Here is an 18412-nt window from a genome sequence, read left to right as displayed (position 1 = left end):
ATATAATATCATAGGATCGCTATGAACAAAATTGTTGTTGTTTTCAATGCAAATTTTAAAATTGAATGTGAGAAAAAAAACAATATGTCGGTTCAAATTTGGTCATGAGAGCCGATACTATATGTGCCTCGTCACTTAGACAAGGTTGTGTTATTGATAAATGCCAACATTTGTGCCTTTTGGAAGCAAATTTTGACAATTTCTATGACACTCCACATAACGTACATATTTGTCATAACCCAAAAGAGCCAATTTTGACGAGCCCATGACACTCTACATACCTCTACATAACATGACAAATATTTGTGTTATTGAAAATATAAACGTAAATACAAAAATCTTGTCATGTCTAGCCAGTGTAGATGGCGAGTAAGAACTTAAATTTAAGTTAATTCAAAAATGTAAATCTTTTGTAATTTAAACTGAAATTTTTTAAAACTCATTCTACATCTAAATAATATATTACATTTTTTAATGATTACATATTTAACAATATGGGTTCTTTAAAAAGAATTTAAATTTATTTATTAAACCTATATATTTTTTATTTAATTTACATTAATTTGATTCAAAACCAATAACAATTAACTTTGTGTGTTCTTTATTTAAAATATACATTTTTGAATAAAGTAAATACATTTCAATAAAAACTCTTGGAATAATAAAAGAAAAAATATATATACACATTAAATTCTGTTTTCTTATATATCAATATGTGAAATTATTAATAAAATGAATTCATCTCAAACAGAGCTTAAAATTGTTGTTCGAAGAAATGTCTTAAGTTTGACTAAGTTTAAGTCTTAGAGTTTGACAAAAAATTTTTTTATTAAAGATAAAACAAAATTCGAAAACATATTTATTCCTCTAGTCACATAACAATTTTAAATTTAATAATGATTTTAAATGTTTGCCATATTGTGTATTATTAGCGTTGAACATAATTATCTCCAAATATGCACCATCATAAAGGATGTGTTTATTTACTTACAACATAACATCATTAAAATTTATTTAAACACTAAGTCAAGTCAAGTAAGACAAAGCTATGAGAGACTTTGCTAAAAGCGCCATAATTTGTTCATTAGTTGCACAAATTAAATGCTCCTCAGCATCGCCAGTGCAACTAGTTTTTTTATTGTTTATTGATTGTTTCAAATATTTTATGTTAATGTATGAGTTAATTGTGTTCAATGCAATATTATGAATATATATATTTGTATAAATTGGAATTACGAGTTATTTACTCAAACATTTCTTTCATTTACACTTTTTACTATTATTGTTTGCTTTAACAATTTAATAAGATTAGACGATCATATCAGATCAGATCAGATAAAATGAAGTATGGTTACGAACACAGATACTATCAGTTGCCGTATTTATCTTGAATTGAACTCATCACATTTACAGCTAATGAACTCAAACGATCGGCTACTTTGTGTACTCCTTGTCGTACGCTCTCTTTAACATCATCCAAATCAGGTGCTTGGAAGTTTACTCCAGTATTATAACCTACAAAAAAATTTAGATATTATTTTTTGTGAATTTAATTAATGAGTTTAGCTTACCCCTGGAACCACGATTTAACTGACTACTACCATCGCTAAAGTAATCTGACGATGAAATGCTGTTCGATCCCTGAAACCTTGACAAATTTGTGGATACATCAGCTTCAACTTTATCATTTCCAAAGAATTGATCGGAACCGAATCCTTTTGCACTTCCAAACTTCTTTTGTGCAGCATTATCGTCATCAGGGGTACTTTTATTTTTAGTATGTGGTTTACGTGAATAGCTTGTATCATATCCTGCTAAAGCAGGTTTAGCTGACTTATTCATATTCAATTTAACATCGTTATCTGGAGTTGAAAACATGGAAGAAATGTTGGAATGATGTGATTCTATTGTCTCAAAGCCCATAATTTCCAATTCCTGTTTATCTAATTTGGAAGTGGGAGATGTACTGTTACCACTTCCGCTGTACATTGATGGACTATAATCATTAAAGAAATTGTCACTCTCGAATCCGGATAATTTTGGTTGGGTTACAGTTTTAGGAGCTGCTGCCTGTTGTATGGTTTCCATGTCACTAATAGCTGAATGGGATATATCATTGCTGTAAAGAAAAATTTAATAATATAATGAAATTAATAAAATAATTCAAACTTTTAACAATATTTATATATCGAAACAAATTCAAGTGGTAGATTGTATTTTTAAATTGAAGCTAAAATTTAAATATTGCAAGTGGAAAAATACTGTAAAGGTTTTAAAATCGATCACAGTAAAGCATTTGACTAAAATAGAATTTGAAACTTTAAAATCGCCATCCGCTAACATATAAGAAGTTTCAAATCAGTTTGAATCCAATTGGTCTTTGGCTCCGTTCCATTAAACTTGTTACATTTTTCTAGCAAATATTATTTCAAGTTAATTTCAATCAAAATCCTACCCATTCCTAATACACTCTTATTTCCAAACAATTCCTTTTCTTTTCACATTTCCTTTACCCAAGTATATCCTAACCTGCTTTAATTAAAATCCTACCAATCCCTTATCCACTCATGTTCCCAAATAATACCCTTCGCTTTCACACGTCCTGTACCCAAGTATATCATAACTTTAACTATGTGTTCGAATTTATAATTACTTTCTTTTTATCTACTATATAGATCACTACGAGTAATAACAACGATTCGGAGCTATTTGTCAATCAAGACGATCATGCGCTATTCACTACTGCCATCAAAGACTATACCACCATGTGTTATGGTGGACAAGATCTATGTGTTAAATTTTTGTTGCTTTAGTCTTTATTTGTTTATTGTCAAATCTAAATACATATTCTACAATTTTTTTCAAATAATGTTAACGCACCATAACATTCTTATATATCTTTTAATATTACAAGATCAAACAAAACTATAACTATATCTTGTTAGACTCAAATCTGCAACTACTGTTTCTTCTACACATCTAAGTCTCTCGCAATAGCGGTTTAAAGTTTCAGCATTTATCCAAATTTTTTAGAAGATACTAATTTTGTCTCTATAGTAAACTTGTTATAGAGGGGTTTTGAATAGTAGTGAACCACTACAACAAAAATTCTTTTTATATTATTTTCAATAATTGAATTTTTGGCTGACAATGCAGCTGTTTCGAGTATTGCCAAATATCCATCATCAGTGGTCTTGGAATTATGTGTCTTATATTTAATTATTCGTAAAAATTTTTTTTGACACTGCAAGTACCAAGGGTGAACGCATGCCCTGCCAAATTTAAAGCTCAGAGTCAGTGTTCATTAGCCAACTGATCCAAAGTCGTACTTGAGTTGTATGTTCTGAGTAGGAGTTTTGTTAATTTGCTGTTAAAGTTAAACTTATTATAAATCACTAGATAAAACATTTTTGCGTTAGACATCCTTTCTTGAATTCCTTTCCTTTTCTTTTTTTCAACCTTGTACATCCTTTCCCAAATTATCGTCCTATCAAACGAAAGAATTTTTCAAATATTTCTTTTAAAAAATCTTTCAAATCTTTTAAAATCTTTTATCTTTTAAAAAATTGCTGCTTTTTATAAGAGTGGAATAGATAAATAAAAATATATATTTATTTATAAATTTATTTACTATTTGTAGATAGCAAGTTCCTGAAGAAACAAAATTCATACCTCTTATATTAAACAATTTCTTAGAAACCTATTAAAATCTCAATTTAAATGCAACACATTGTAAAAAGAGACCAGGATGTCTAGAAGAAAAACGAGTTAAGTACTTGAGCTCAAACCCCTAAACTCAGTCGATGAAAAATCAAAACAGGGAATTCAGAGTCGCACAATATAATCAAAATCCTTTTTTCCCCATTTTGTACTGAAGCGGTACGCCTTTTAATTTTTCAATACAATACAACTTAAGAAAATCACAAAAAAATCTATAACCCAATATACAGAATGCACAATGTACGGAAGTTACATATATTTATAAGATTTACAAAATTAAATAAATATATTTGTTTATTTAATGTATAATTTGTAGACTTACCCTCGTAAATTGAATCCCATACCTAAACGTTCCATTTGTTTTGCTTTTACCGGATCCACGGTTTTTAGTTTGGCTTCTTCACGCGTTCGTTGTACTGATAGATCTTGATAAGCTAACCGCATACTAGCTACAGATTCTAACTCTTCCTGTTCAGTACGTGGTTTTTCAGCAACAACGTTTGCTTCTCTGCACTGATCAGCAAGATTTGCGCGATGTTCTATTTCCGCAAAGTTAGCTTTGACTTTTGTAGCGCCTAAACCACCAGCTTTACGTGCTCCCAACTAAAATTAGAATAAATTAATCAAAAACTATATATAAATATGATTTATTCACATACACCAGATTTTTTTGGTTGTATTTTGCGCACACCAATGGTTGGCTTTGAAGCTGCTGACACAGCTGAGTTCAACAAATCTATACTGGGCGCGCCTGATACAGCTGGTGATAATTTTTCAGCGGCGGTTGCTGTAGGTTCTTTCAAGTCCAACTATTTTTACATTAAAATAAATTTATTAGTGAACGTTTTTTTTATTTTAAATAATTTTATATATTATACAATAAATTAATATTTTTTAATTTTTTAAAATGGATAAGCAAATAATTAACTTTAAAAGACATGCCAGGAGCAGAAAGCACTTACCTTTTGCGATAAATTAGATTCGCTATTATTGTTATTAAAAAAGGAATCCTTATTATTGTCATTACTGCACTGAGCGAAGAAATCCTCTTCCTCAGCGGTTGTTTTGTTAACGTCATTGCCTTCTGCTTTATCGGTTGTGTGATCCAAATGTAGCTAAATAGAATAAAATGTTCCAACAATGCAGGGAATTCGAACAATTATTAGTTAAAAAGCCAAATAAACAAAATTAATTAATTAGTAAAATAATTAATTTAAGAACAATTAAAAGCAGTAAAAACATAAATAAAACAGGAATTTAAAAACAAATATTTAAAAAGAAATAAGTTAAATTAATTCAAAGCTGATTATTTTCTCGAACTTCCTTGAATTTTTATTTTGGCCTTTAACCTTCAATTCTATACTAAACAGAATTGAGAGCAAGGCTTCAGTACTTCGGAAAGTAGGTCATACCAGTAATAAAATAAGCACAAGTAAAATTTTTACTTTGTGCCAAACAAACACTCCTACGCATTTTGTTAGAAGAATTTGAGCATTCATTAACAAACCTTCGTTCCATGCACCTTCATGGCTTGCTGTGCCAAGGAAGCCAGTTTATCGCGGTACAACTGAGCTGCACGTGAATTGTACTTCTGCTGTGAGTCGGTGGTGACACAATTGTGTTGTCGGAAAAATTGCGCTGCATTGGCGTTTCCACCAAGCTGCATTTGTCGCAGTTGTAACCACGTCCAGTTTGTGTCCAAGTTCGTGGAGCGCACAAATGTTAAGTGCACACCCAAATTTCTATGCACTGCAGAGCAGTCAATGCATATAAAAATGCCGTACGTCACGGAAGACCACGTAGGCGTCTTCGCTGCACAATCGAAGCAAGACTGTAAACACAAATTTTATATTTATTTATATTTTATTTTTATTATATGTTTTAAAACACAAAAGAGAACAAAGCATTTCCTCTTCTCACAGTTCCTTTTGAAAATACATACTTTATTTGCTGGCTGCATTCTCAAGCGATTGAAAACAGCTTCTATTTCTTGTTTGGTTGGCCCAGCTATTGACATTTTGCAATAAAGGATTTTTAACTTTTCACGAATTAATGGCTTAAAATATTCCCCTTAATTATGCGGGAAGTGTCAAAAGTTTGCTTTTTTATTTGTTTAACTTTCACATGCAAATATTATCGACTAATCTGCTTTATTAATTTAATTTTGACGTGTTTTCTTTCTACTAATAAAAAATTACACGTTTGCTTGCTAAGGCTAGTGATGTTAATAATTACAAATAGTAATCGTGGCCACACGATATCACGTGTAATCGATAAGAGTAATCGAAATATAGTTGTCAATTTTAGTGCAACCAACACAAAAATTTTGAAAATTTAAATTTCTTTGTTTTATTTAATTATTTTTTATTTCTAATACGTTGTCATTATTTACTGCAGAAATATTACAAAATTATTAAACTTTTAGGAATATTATAATTTATAGACTTATGGAAATATTTAAAATAAATATGATATTTAAATAATACAAGAATTTTACATTTTTGACAGCTTTGGCTTTCTGACTAATATTTCCTATTTGAAAAATGGGATGCTACAGGTTAAGATATACCCAACCAGATACGTTAGAGCCATGTTATGTAAAGTGTCATGGGCTCGTCAAAATTGGCTGTTTTTGAATTTGACGAATTCTTGATTCTTCTTCTTCTTGAGTTAGTGCTATTACGCACTTTTACTCTATAATGGCTGGGGGCTTATCTCTATCCCACACTAGGCTTTAACCAGGCTAAAAATAAAAAATATATCATTTATTTGTCTTTTAGTTGATGACGGACCTTAAATCAGCATATCTTCCTGAGAGTCCAGAAGTGGACTTGAGAATTGTTAGGGCGGGGTTAATTAGCATATCAACTTTAGTGAATAATTTTAGAGCTCTGTCTCTGATATATTTTTTCACTGAGTCAATCCTAAGATCTCTATGTATGTCTGTAGATCTAATATACCATGGAATATGCACGTTATGTAGAATGTCACAGAAATTATAATAATTTGCTTCTAAATAAGGCAAATGTTGACATTTATTATTCAATAAGACTGCTTTGCCTAAGTGCCAAGGTACAGATAGCCTCCGCTCTCATAATCAAATTTGAACAGACATATTGTTTTTTCTCTTACTCTCAATTTTATAATTTGCATTGAAAACAGCAACAATTTTACTCATGACGAACATAACATAACATGGTCCTTGCAATTAATATAATCATTGCGATGCATTGGATAAAACAAATAGAGGCCATACCGTAATGTTGGTGAATTTGAAACAATTGACCGCACGGTACATAGCAGCCCTTCTTGTTAAAATGATTTGACAGTCAAAATTTATATACAGACAAAAACAGCTAATCATGGTAAAACTGATTGAAGCTGTTGGACTCTCTTATTTAAATGATTTTATTTAAAATAATGCCAATATAGAGCAAGCATAGAAAACATAGAGAGTATCTTATCGTACTGAATTTGGTGGTGTTACCTGTATTATATCAATACTACGGAATGCATGAGATTGTATCGTACCATGTCTATTTAAACTACCTGTTATATGCTTGTAGTCATGTTATGTAGAGGTCACGGTCACTTCTAACATGAAATTTTTGCTGTTTTTGATGTTAATTAAGAAGTTGACATTCAGACCCAAGGAGAAATTTTAATTAAATTTTGGTCACAGTAATAGAATTTAAGTGCAACCAAAAATGGTGAATATAGTAGTACCACTTTGAAATTGACAACTGTGATTAACTCTTTGCATAACACACCTTTACGGTCATGACGAGAAAGAACATACGTAAAATTACCGTTACCATACGTTATATGACTTAGTATAACAAGGCACTTATATTTAAAATCATCATTTTAAATAATACTCTGAAAGATATCGGCAACATCAAAACCATTGTGATATATAGCAATGCACATAATTCTAAAGTCTGGTACTTGGTATCAAATATTATACGGTTTAAATGCCGTATAATTATTATTTATCGGACAACATAAGGCGCATAGTTCTATGAAGACCGCGAAATAAGAGAAAACCGATATGTACAGACTAAATCAAAAATGAATTATTGTACCGTAAACGATAAGGTGATCCGTTCTAACTCATAGAAACCAGAAAAGCATAAAAATTTGTTTAATTTTATGTTAAATTTATATTAGCTATTAAAAACATCGATTTATTATTTGGTGTTTCTCTCTGAGCAAGCTATTTGCGTTTCTTATATTATTTGTAATATTGTCATAATTAATCAGTTGTTTGTTATTGTGGCGTTTATGTTTTCTACATTGTCTATCTACATTGTCTAAGTTTACCAAAGTATGACATGCCGTAGACCGTACGATATTTTTCATGACCATATCACAAAAATTATCGTACACTTACATATTTATTAACGAAAAATAACTAAACTCAATTATTGTAAAGTTATTTATAAATTATTGTTAAATTAACAAAATACTAAAGAATCCAGAGTTTAATACAGTGTCCTGCATCGTAGACCGTACGATATTGTATCAGAATATGACACAATAATTTTCGCACTTTTATTGCAAATTTTTACTAATTGGAACTATTAGCGATTTGAAAGTTGGTCAGTAGCAATAAACAAAAGTGACGTATTCTGATATAGTAATTTTTTACAATTGATATATGATTAAAATATACAATTTTTTGATCTATCAATTCGTGCTCATGAGACGGTATAGAGGTAATCAATTCCTCTTTTCACATACAGTAAGACCCCGCTTAATGCTGTTTCGGTTTAGCGCTCTTTTATTTCAACCCGCACATTTAAGCAGATGTTTGAAAAAACCGAAGGAGAAGAGAAGTAATCAATAAGAGAATTTTGAAAAAACTACAATATCATGAATGTTGTAGAAACATACACCTTTCTTGGACTGATCTTTGAAAAGAGTATGGAAGAACATATATATGACTAGATTTAAGTAAGAGCGAAGACATTGAACCCTCTTTCTATATGAATGAAATAGTGATAGAAATAGTGGAATTAGCGAAACAAACCGGTTTAGAGGAGGTGAAAGTGGAAGACGTCAAAGAAATAGTTCAAGAAACAGCAGATAGTTTTTCTAATGATAAGCTCAAGGAATTAATTGAGCAAGATGAAAACAAAAATATTGTTAGTAGTGATTACGAAGAAGAGCAAAAAGAACTTTCGATATTGTTTGTGAAAAGGAATTTGACCACTACAACTGAAATTATGGACCAATATCTTGAAATTGATTAAAATTTTGGCAGGAGTTCAAAAGCAAGGCGAGGTATTTTAGATGCTTTATCCACTTATAAACAACTTCTAACAGAACACAAAAGAAAAATCGCAAACTACATTAGATGCCTTCTTGACAAAAAGGTAGAAGATTGAAAACACAGGATAGAATCTTCCCCTAACCCCAATATTTACATGTTAACATAGCCTCTTTTAGCACTATTTCGCATTACGCTCTACTTTGATGGAACGTATCCCAGGCTTTAAGCGGAGTCTTACTGTATATTTAATAGGAGGGTTCACCCTCCCTTATGCTATCCTACACTATATCTATGTCTCAATTGTTAATAAATTAATCACTTTTATTTGTGCTTCTAAATCCTTCATCTGTTATTTTTTACATAATAATATAAAAATAGAACAGTGATAGAACATTTAAAAAGTTAAGTCTGTCATTACGAAATTTCGCCAAACAACTACAAATTACTGCTAAATGCACCTATTATTTTACCAGAGATAACGTAGTCATAACTTTATTATCTCTGATTTAGAGTTTTTCTCTCAAATTAGGAGTTACGGGGAATCCCTATCGAGCCTTTTTTAAACAAAGTCTAGTCATCTTGAGACTCTCTTGTAAGATTTATATTAATAGCAAAATTTCTTGAGATAAATGATAGCAGTAAAGTTTAATAATAAAATTAAAATTTTTATTCAATAATTAAATTATTATATTTCTATTTACAAATATAAAACTCACATAACGAAGACTTAATTTTTATGCTGCTATTATTTTTTTTTTTGATTTCGCATAATAATATCAACAGTTTCTGGATCTTCCAATAGTACAAGTCGCACAAAAGCTAAATTCATTAGCAATGCTTGTCCTAAAAATTCTCGACGGTATCGTTCAGCTTCAGAAAACATTTCTCTTAAATTCTGTGGAAACTGCACATTTCGTGATATTGACGCACCGTTAAGATTTTCCAGCGTTTCCGTGTCTGTTGCAGTACTATTTTCATCAGTATAAAGACTATTTTTAATATTATAATTTATGCGCATTAACTTCAGTAAAGTTTCCTCAGTTGACACACGCTCTGTACCTACAAGGTGATTAAATATGCGAGCAGCCAAAAAGCGGCGTAAGAAATATACTTTGCCATTTGAAACTATTTTTGTCTCATTGCTCAAGACTTCGCTGTGACTCCCTCTTGACCTCAGCGCATAGCTTAACATGGCTATTATTTGTGCCTTTTGCACATTGATATTCTGTTGCTCCGCATTACCTGGGTTTGTGGTAGGTTGTGCTGTTTGAGGATTTTCAAAAATATAACAATCTGCTTCAGGAATCAATTCCATGGCACCTAAGCAACTTTGAACTAATTCACTTAAATGTAGCTTCTTTTCTGGAATCTCATAATGTTGCCAATCTGTTAGTAAGCAAGGCGATGTATTTAAAGTTGTTGGAAGCTCTAACCGGGACCATGATAAACTTGATACACTAATTCGTATAGCCACTGATGACCGTATGTTTTGTTTGACTTCATCGTTTAAATTGGGTGTTAAGAATGAACTCGCACGTAAACGTGAATTCGTTTTAACTGTGACACAAATTTAAAAATTAGTTTAATAAAATAAGCTATTTTGTAAATGATCACCTTTTTTTAATGTTGGCTCTTTTAATAAATTCTCACAAAATTTATTCACTACCTTAACTCCAAATCCATCGATATCACGAATACTTTTAAGGTCTGTAAATGGTCCATTGTGTTCTCGCCAAGCAATTATTTTACTTGCTCGGGCTGTTGATATTTTGTAGCTATTCAAATAATTAATATTTTAATTAAGTCACATTTTTATTTTATTGATAAATACCTTGTAAACTCCTTTGGTGTTAGGCTATTTAATTTGTTCAATATATTATTAGTTTCGTCGTTTGTAAAACTTAATTCAACTTTGTCCACTTTCGTAATAAAATTATTTTCTGGTTCTTGGAAAGTAGTGTTTGTACTTATGGTCATCGGTCTTATTGAACGTACTTGTTTATTTAAGTAATTTAACAAAATTCTGTACATTTTAGCCACAAGTGGAATATTAAAAACAAAATATTTCATTTATGAAGAAATAAACAAAAACCAGCTGATTGTCACAGGGATGTTATTACTTGTGTCATGTGCTGCCTGTGATCGGCAATATGAACCGATGAGTTATGCTACTATCAACTAAGTTATGTGTTACATAGGTTTATATGATTATTACATACGCATATGCTTCAATATTAACAAAAATTGTTAACAGATATATAATATTGTTTTAATTACTTTGTATAAAACATATATAAATTATTGATAGAATAACTTAAATATATAATATATATGTATTGCCATATAATGAAGTCTTCACTTAACATGACCAGATATTATAAGTTTGTTATATAGCTGTCAGAACAGTATATTGGCTTAGAAATTAAGATAAATAAAATGTTTAAGGTTCATGGAGTCTATATACTCTTATAATCTTCGTTACTTATCTCGAAACTGTAAAATAGTTAATCATTTTTTAAGATTGTCCATTTCATTTGTCTTCAGTCGTAATATTGTCAACCAAAACGGAATCTTGAAGTTAAATATCGTCTTTTTGGGTTTTGTTTGGAATTTTGTATAAATTTATATATATCAAGGAAAAATAAAACAAAAAATTTTCAAATAAATTTATGTAGTGAGAAAAAGCGAGAGCAACCAAATTAATTTATTCTAAATAACTATTATATGAGTACATGATTAATATATGATTTTATATATTTCAAGCAAAAATAAAGCTAATAGTGTTACTCAAAGTTACTTCGAGTAGCTCGTGGAACAGACCTAATATAAACAAGACAACAAGTCAAAACATGAAGTTTGGAAGAGCTGATTTCACTGTCGCTAATTGATTCTATTAAAATCTGCAATTTTCATTTATTTACTACGACCGTGTGCGAGTTCGAGTAAATTGATAGTAAATTGAGGGAAATACTAAATTATATTGGTATGGCAACGAATGTTGGTATTTACCAGAATTTCGAGTAGGGTAAATTAGATAAAAATTAGGTAAATTAGGTGTTACCATTGTGAAAATTTTATAATATGATTAAATAAATAAATAAATTTGAAACATTTTAATTAAAAATAATAAATGCAATAAATAAATATTTACATAAATGCAGTGCAAAAAACCCCTAGGAAATTTCAATTTACTTAATCTCAATTTACTCGACGGCGCTCTACTAATCTACATTACACATAATTGTTATGGAATACGATGGCAACCCTGTTTCCATATGAGCTAACACAAATTGTTCGACTTTTTTTGCTTTCAATTCATTGCGAGTTTTGTTTTAAGTAAAATTGGTTGTATACGGAATGCACAAACACTGAAAAAATTAAACGTAAACAAATTTATTTAATTTATAAATTTAATGTAGCACACGACAAAAGTTAATTTGAATTGGAAATAAAAAGTGAAAAAAAGTCATTTCATTTGAATAATATTCGCATGCTTACATTCTCGGATGCACGTTAATGTCAAAGGTTGCTTTAGATTTTGAAACCTAAAATTAAATTAAACATGAAACCTTAAAAATATAAAATATAAAAAATATTCATTGCACTTTCATTTCAATATAAACTGACGAAGGAAATGTATAACAAGTTTCGTAATTGTTTAAACCGTGAAAAGCGTATAAAGCAACAATAACAATCTCAGCTTATTTTGTTGTTGTCTTAAAAGAAAGTGAAATTTGCTGCTGATTTTGTTTTAAGCGAAATGTGAGAAGAGCTAAAAGGAAACAATCAGAAACAATCGTTTAATAATAAAAAAAGAAAGCAAACCCAGCCAATATAAATAATTTATCGCCCACCGAATGTGGTTAACGCGTCTTCACCATTCCAAACAATTGGTGGTGGCAAAGATGCTGAACGGCTTCGAGTGCAACGCAAATAAAAATAAAAGTAAAAATATTAAATAAAATGAATTAATTTCAATAAAAATGTTAATTTGTATCTAATTTCATTGATAAGTAAGCGCTAAATGATTTTAAATTTGTGTGCTTTATCAAGTTATTGACAAAAACAACAAAAACATTAAATGATTTCTGGCTTCCTACGACAAATTAAGCTCGTGTCTCACGCCAAAATGCAAAAATTCAATTATTTGTGAAATATAAGAAGTGTGTGAACAATTTCACCTGTGTGTGTGTGTGCGTGAGTAGCTCGTGTGTGAGTTAACAAAATCATTAACATTGACGACACAAAGTAACGAAAAAGTGCTTCACTGACTTCATGTAAATTTTGCTTGAGGGAACGAGAAGCCTGTGTCGTTTCCAATGACGTGCTTATTGACTTGGATAAATAGTATTCGGCGTTTTTTAGTAAAAACTGAAAATATTTGTCAAAAATAATTTTATTATAACTAATCCAAATATTGCATTTTATGATAACATCTAGTGTCTATTTTTTTATGACTTTCTAACCGTATTATTTGCTGACAGTAGAGGTTGGAAACAATCGTTTGGTTTGCCATTCGCTCATAATAGGTAGTATCCCTTTAAACCCATCGAAAACACAGCATAACCTTTTTTATCGTCACACTCGGCTTTCTCAGTCGTTCCAAAGATCATATTTTTTTACCTAATTTTGTTTTTATATCACGCATTGACTGGATTACTGTTTATCACTTAATCAGATTAAACAATAACTGACCTCAGATATGCATACCTTCCGAGGAGCCTGTAACAATTCTGAGATTCAATAACACGGTGTTGGTAAGCCTGTCAGTTTTTATAAATAGTTTTAGGGATCTATCCTTTATGTGTTTTTGTGATCGAACCAATCTTGAGGTCCCTGAGTATGTCATTCTACTCGACCTGCTTTTCATCAATTGTAACCATACGCTCTTAAATCAATGGGTTCTTCAAATTTTCTGCACTCAACACCCAAATATCGTTATGTTTTTTGTAATTATCCTTGTATAAAAGGTTATTATTATTTTGTGTTCCGTCTTCCGATCATTGGTAATATTTTACCTCCTCATTTCATATGTTTTATACATAATTTTATCAACTTTTCAGTGATTGATTGTACAGAGCAAGTAGCATCCGCTACATCCAAATTTCGAAAACAAACAGAAAGACTGCGTTTTTTAGTATTCCTCTAGAATTAGGTACATTGTGACACACCTTCACTATAAACGATCAATGTTTTCCATATGCCTTTTGGCATATACCTATTATCGTAATAAAATTTAAACATTATAACTTATTGTCAACCCAAAAAAAAATTTCTTTTGAATTTCAAAATTTCCCAACTATTATCACCCCTTCTCTTCTCTATAGAAATTTTTTTTTTTTTTTTGTATGACTTAGAAATCTGAATCACTGATAAAATTATAAAATTTAATTTTTTTTAAATCTTTCATCTCAATTTAGTTAACAATAACTTTAAACTCAAATTACCCAACTTAATAAAATGTTCACCAATAATTAGATACCTAAACTGTCGGATATCAAACAGAAAAAAAATTGACGATGAACGTCCTAGTCAAGTAAATAGAGAAACCCTGAGTACCCCTCTCCCCAACTGAATATAATTTTTGAGATACATTTAGTCTTCGAAGTTATATTATTGAAAAATATATTGTCTAATTATTTGATACCATATGTATATATTAGGATCAATTGTCTTCAAATTTCTAGTTGTTGTATTTAACTAGGGAACATCTTAAATAATTAAATGACGAAGTTAAAGAAATCTGAATTGATTTTAATTTATCGCTAAAAAGAATAAGGCAGTTATAAATAAAAGAAATCCCAAAATGTTCAGTAGATACAAAGATAAAGCCTAAGCCATATGGAACCAATCCTTGTAAATGTGGTGTATAACGAAGAATTTGTTTACACCGGCATATCTTTGATTAATTATAACTTAACGTGACAAACGTTCGGCTAACAACTCTTATAAACACATTCGCTTAAGACTTTTGCTACAATTGTCAGCGTTTTCCAGCACCTTTACTCGATCTTTAATCAGGTGTTCATGTTTTTTATTCACCAAATTTCAGCGTTCAGCATCTTTGGTTATCATACGAACTCAACAAAACCACTTTTCAATGATCTATTTTTATATTATACCATATAAAACTGTAGAGTCTCCATATTGCTAATCAAAGCTTCATGTTTCAGAATAGGCTTTTGTTTCTAAAACTTTTCCCTTATCGACATTCGAAATTCTTCTTGATCCACCTTTGGAAATTCATCAACACTTGCGTATTGTGAATTTTTTTAAAGCAAAAATGCTTCAGATATATAAGAGATAATCTAGACTCAAAGATTTATATATTGCTAAGAAATAGAAAAATATATTTCAAAAATCATTAGAAACTTATTAGTGCATTAATCAAGCAGTCCTCATAAATAATATATATATGTATAAAATATATATACATATGTATAAAATATATATGTATAAAATATATATATGTATGAGGATATGTATATATATATGTTATATACAGAGTAAATTGAATTGTTTAAAAATAATAGACTTTATAATACTACATTATTGTCATTTCATACTCTATCTATTATAGCCGTAATCTAACCAAAAAAGGAACCAAATGTAATTTTAAGCAAATAAAAAGGACTAATATTGAAGTCTGCATATATATAAAAATTTAAAAAAAATGAGTTTATCCACGACACTTACTTTAAGTCCAGTTTCATCTACGGAAAATTTACAACAAACTCAATTTTACCAAACCCCCAGTAAAAATAGCGGTGTTTTTTATAATTTTACACGTGAGACAATTGATGAAAAAGATAATGATTTCTTATATAATCCCAGTACTCTCAACAATTCATATATGCTATTACCAACAGAGGATACACAACTGCTGGAAAAGGCTCCAAATCCAAACACAGTTTCAATATCATTGAGTAATAAAAGTGGCAACTACAGCAGCACATTAAAAACTAAATCTACGATAATTAAACAAGATAGCTCTAATGGACGCATCGCCACCAGCCTAACAGATAGTGATAGCGATAGTAGCATTGTATCGGGTAGAGTCTGTTGTCCAACATCAGTTGTGGATGCAGAAGAGGAACAAGAGGCGTTTCTAATAGATGGACCAAGTCCCTCAACTAACACACCCACTCGTCGCAGTTTAAGTAAAAAGCGAAATACGAGCTGTTACCGAATGAATGCGTTCCTCTGTCGTACTTGGTACTTAAATTATATCGTACCGCTCTCGATATTATTGGCACTTATGTTTGTTGCCTATTTAACACGCGACTATGCGAAACGGTTGCTTTATTGGATCGAAACTCAAAACCCGTGGGTGATATTCGCGTTATTTATAGTGTTATTTATTGTTGTAAGTTTTCCAATTGTCGTCGGTTATTTCGTTTTAATGATAACGGCGGGATATTTATTCGGATTTCTTAAGGGATTTCTAACTGTGATACTGGGTGCAAATTTGGGCATTGCAATTGCGCACTTAACCATTCGAAGTTTTAGGCATCGGATACCAATGCATAAGTAAGTATTAAAGAACTATATCAAGTACATGTATAAGTATATGTATATTTACTGTATAAAAAAACTAAATCTTAATTAAGTAATGCTATGCAAAATTAAAAAAAAAAATAATTACCTAATTATAATATTTAAAATAGTGTTCTCACAAGCTAATTAGTCTATTTTTTGTGATTGTTAAAAATTAAAAATAAAAAAAAACAACGAATTATTTGTACAATAATTTTTATTTAATCGATATTTCGACTTCAATCTAAAGTCATTATCGTTTTCATTCCTATTTTTTTTTTACTATAATGAAAAAGTGACCAATTATTCTGTGAGAACACTATTTTAAAAACTGCTTGGTCATAAAATAATATGTTAAATATCTTATCTATAATATAGGAAAGTGGTTTATAATACATTTTGGACTTCTCGTTGTCATAATTAATGAGCAAATTAATCCAGCCATTAAGTAATCCGAAATCAATTTAATTTTACAACTACATATATTATTTGGTATAAAACAAAGCCAAAAATAGTTTCAATCTTTTAAATGTATATATATATGCCAATTTGAGAAAGATACTTCCTCTAAATATTCTAAAATAATAATAATAATAATAGTAAGATAAGCGAAACTACTCATACCAGACAAATAATGAAGAACATAAAGTGTAAAAAATGTACATTTACATTTATTTTTAATTAAGAAAATTAAATTAAAAAATAATTTTATTTAAAAAAAAGATTTCATTCCAACAAAATAGGCGTTTGTAGTTTGATATATAAGGAGGAACTGTCTTCCGGGAGTTAGTCCCCCTCATATATTAATATAGTATGTTAATTATACTTGTCTTCGGGCACATAATAGAGACCCTTTTTGGTAAGCCGCTACCAGTGTTTTATATATGGCACAGAATAAATTACTGGCTACTCGGGGAGGTATGCAGATGTGAGGTCAGTTATTGCTTAGTCTGATGAGGTGATAAACAATAATCCAGTCAAGTCGTAGAGGGAGCTTATGAAGAAACCTCGCAGTTAATAAAGAGTTAAAGTGTACTGACTCAACTAGCCTCAACATAATAATTTAATATAATTTAAATATTACTTCAGCTCTAAGTAATTGTAAATAATTGTGATGACAATGATGATAAATAAAAATAACTTTTTTAAGGTTAATGTAGATCTATGGCGTAACTAAGAAGCTCTTCATGGAACAAAAATTACGTGTTTTGTATCGTAACTCCAAAAAAAAAGTGATAATTAAAAAAGTATCATATTGTATGAAGATTTGGTATGAAGCCCAATTCTTGAAACTTGTGTAATTGATGTTTAAAAAAGATTTTTAATAAATACGTGACTGTCTTGCTATTCTGTTTTTTGTGTAATTACATAAATAAAAACATGTGTTCAACACTTTAAATTATAATTTTACAATTAGTTTTACGCAAATTTCCTTCAACGCAAATTAATTTAAAAAATTTAACACATTCAATTTAAAAAATGGGACATATGTGCGAATTTTAGCGTTCCCCAAGTGAATGCGGGCAGTAGCGAATTCTTAATAATAGGTTAAAAGGTCTCGTTGGGATATATTTATATATTCAATATTAATTAGTTAAAGAATAACATAAATATGTGCCATATATAATATATATATTAGGGTGCCATTAAGGTATATGGGCAATTTTTTTTTCGTAAAATCGGTTGACGGCACCCCCCAGATCGGTTCATTTTACTAAAAAAATAATCTGTGTAAAATTTTAGTTCAATTGGATAAGTGGAAATGGTGCCCCAAGAGCCTCATTGATTGCTTATATCTCCGACATATTTAATTTTACATAAAAACTGTCTTCCTAAAAGTTATAGATCTATTAAAAATAAACAATTCACTCATACAAAGTT

The 18412-nt window shown here is 30.0% G+C and overlaps 3 protein-coding genes across 3 annotated transcripts; 1 reads left to right on the top strand and 2 right to left on the bottom strand.

Annotated features, from left to right (window-relative positions):
- Positions 1–1031: 1031 nt before the first annotated feature.
- Positions 1032–6075, bottom strand: LOC119668722 (ADP-ribosylation factor GTPase-activating protein 2-like). Its single transcript, XM_038078324.1, has 7 exons — positions 5663–6075; positions 5228–5551; positions 4683–4835; positions 4380–4529; positions 4043–4323; positions 1572–2119; positions 1032–1515 (listed from the first exon to the last, which is right to left on the bottom strand). Exons 1-7 carry the CDS (start codon positions 5735–5737, stop codon positions 1370–1372), a joined length of 1677 nt encoding a protein of 558 aa, XP_037934252.1. The 5' UTR covers positions 5738–6075; the 3' UTR covers positions 1032–1369.
- A 3637-nt stretch (positions 6076–9712) lies between these two features.
- On the bottom strand, positions 9713–11132 carry LOC119668580. Its single transcript, XM_038078133.1, has 3 exons — positions 10827–11132; positions 10610–10770; positions 9713–10552 (listed from the first exon to the last, which is right to left on the bottom strand). The coding sequence occupies exons 1-3, from the start codon at positions 11063–11065 to the stop codon at positions 9741–9743; spliced, it is 1212 nt and encodes a 403-aa protein (XP_037934061.1). The 5' UTR covers positions 11066–11132; the 3' UTR covers positions 9713–9740.
- Positions 11133–12230: 1098 nt separating this feature from the next.
- On the top strand, positions 12231–16529 carry LOC119686203. The gene is made up of 2 exons (XM_038100717.1): positions 12231–12520; positions 15576–16529. The coding sequence occupies exon 2, from the start codon at positions 15669–15671 to the stop codon at positions 16527–16529; it is 861 nt and encodes a 286-aa protein (XP_037956645.1). The 5' UTR covers positions 12231–12520; positions 15576–15668.
- The last annotated feature ends 1883 nt before the right edge of the window (positions 16530–18412 follow it).

This window comes from Teleopsis dalmanni, chromosome 1 (genome assembly GCF_002237135.1).
Source record: "Teleopsis dalmanni isolate 2A chromosome 1, ASM223713v2, whole genome shotgun sequence".
In the NCBI taxonomy this organism is placed as follows: Eukaryota; Metazoa; Arthropoda; class Insecta; order Diptera; family Diopsidae; genus Teleopsis; species Teleopsis dalmanni.
Note: the sequence above shows the minus strand (reverse complement) of the source record. Positions and strands in the feature narration are given on the sequence as shown.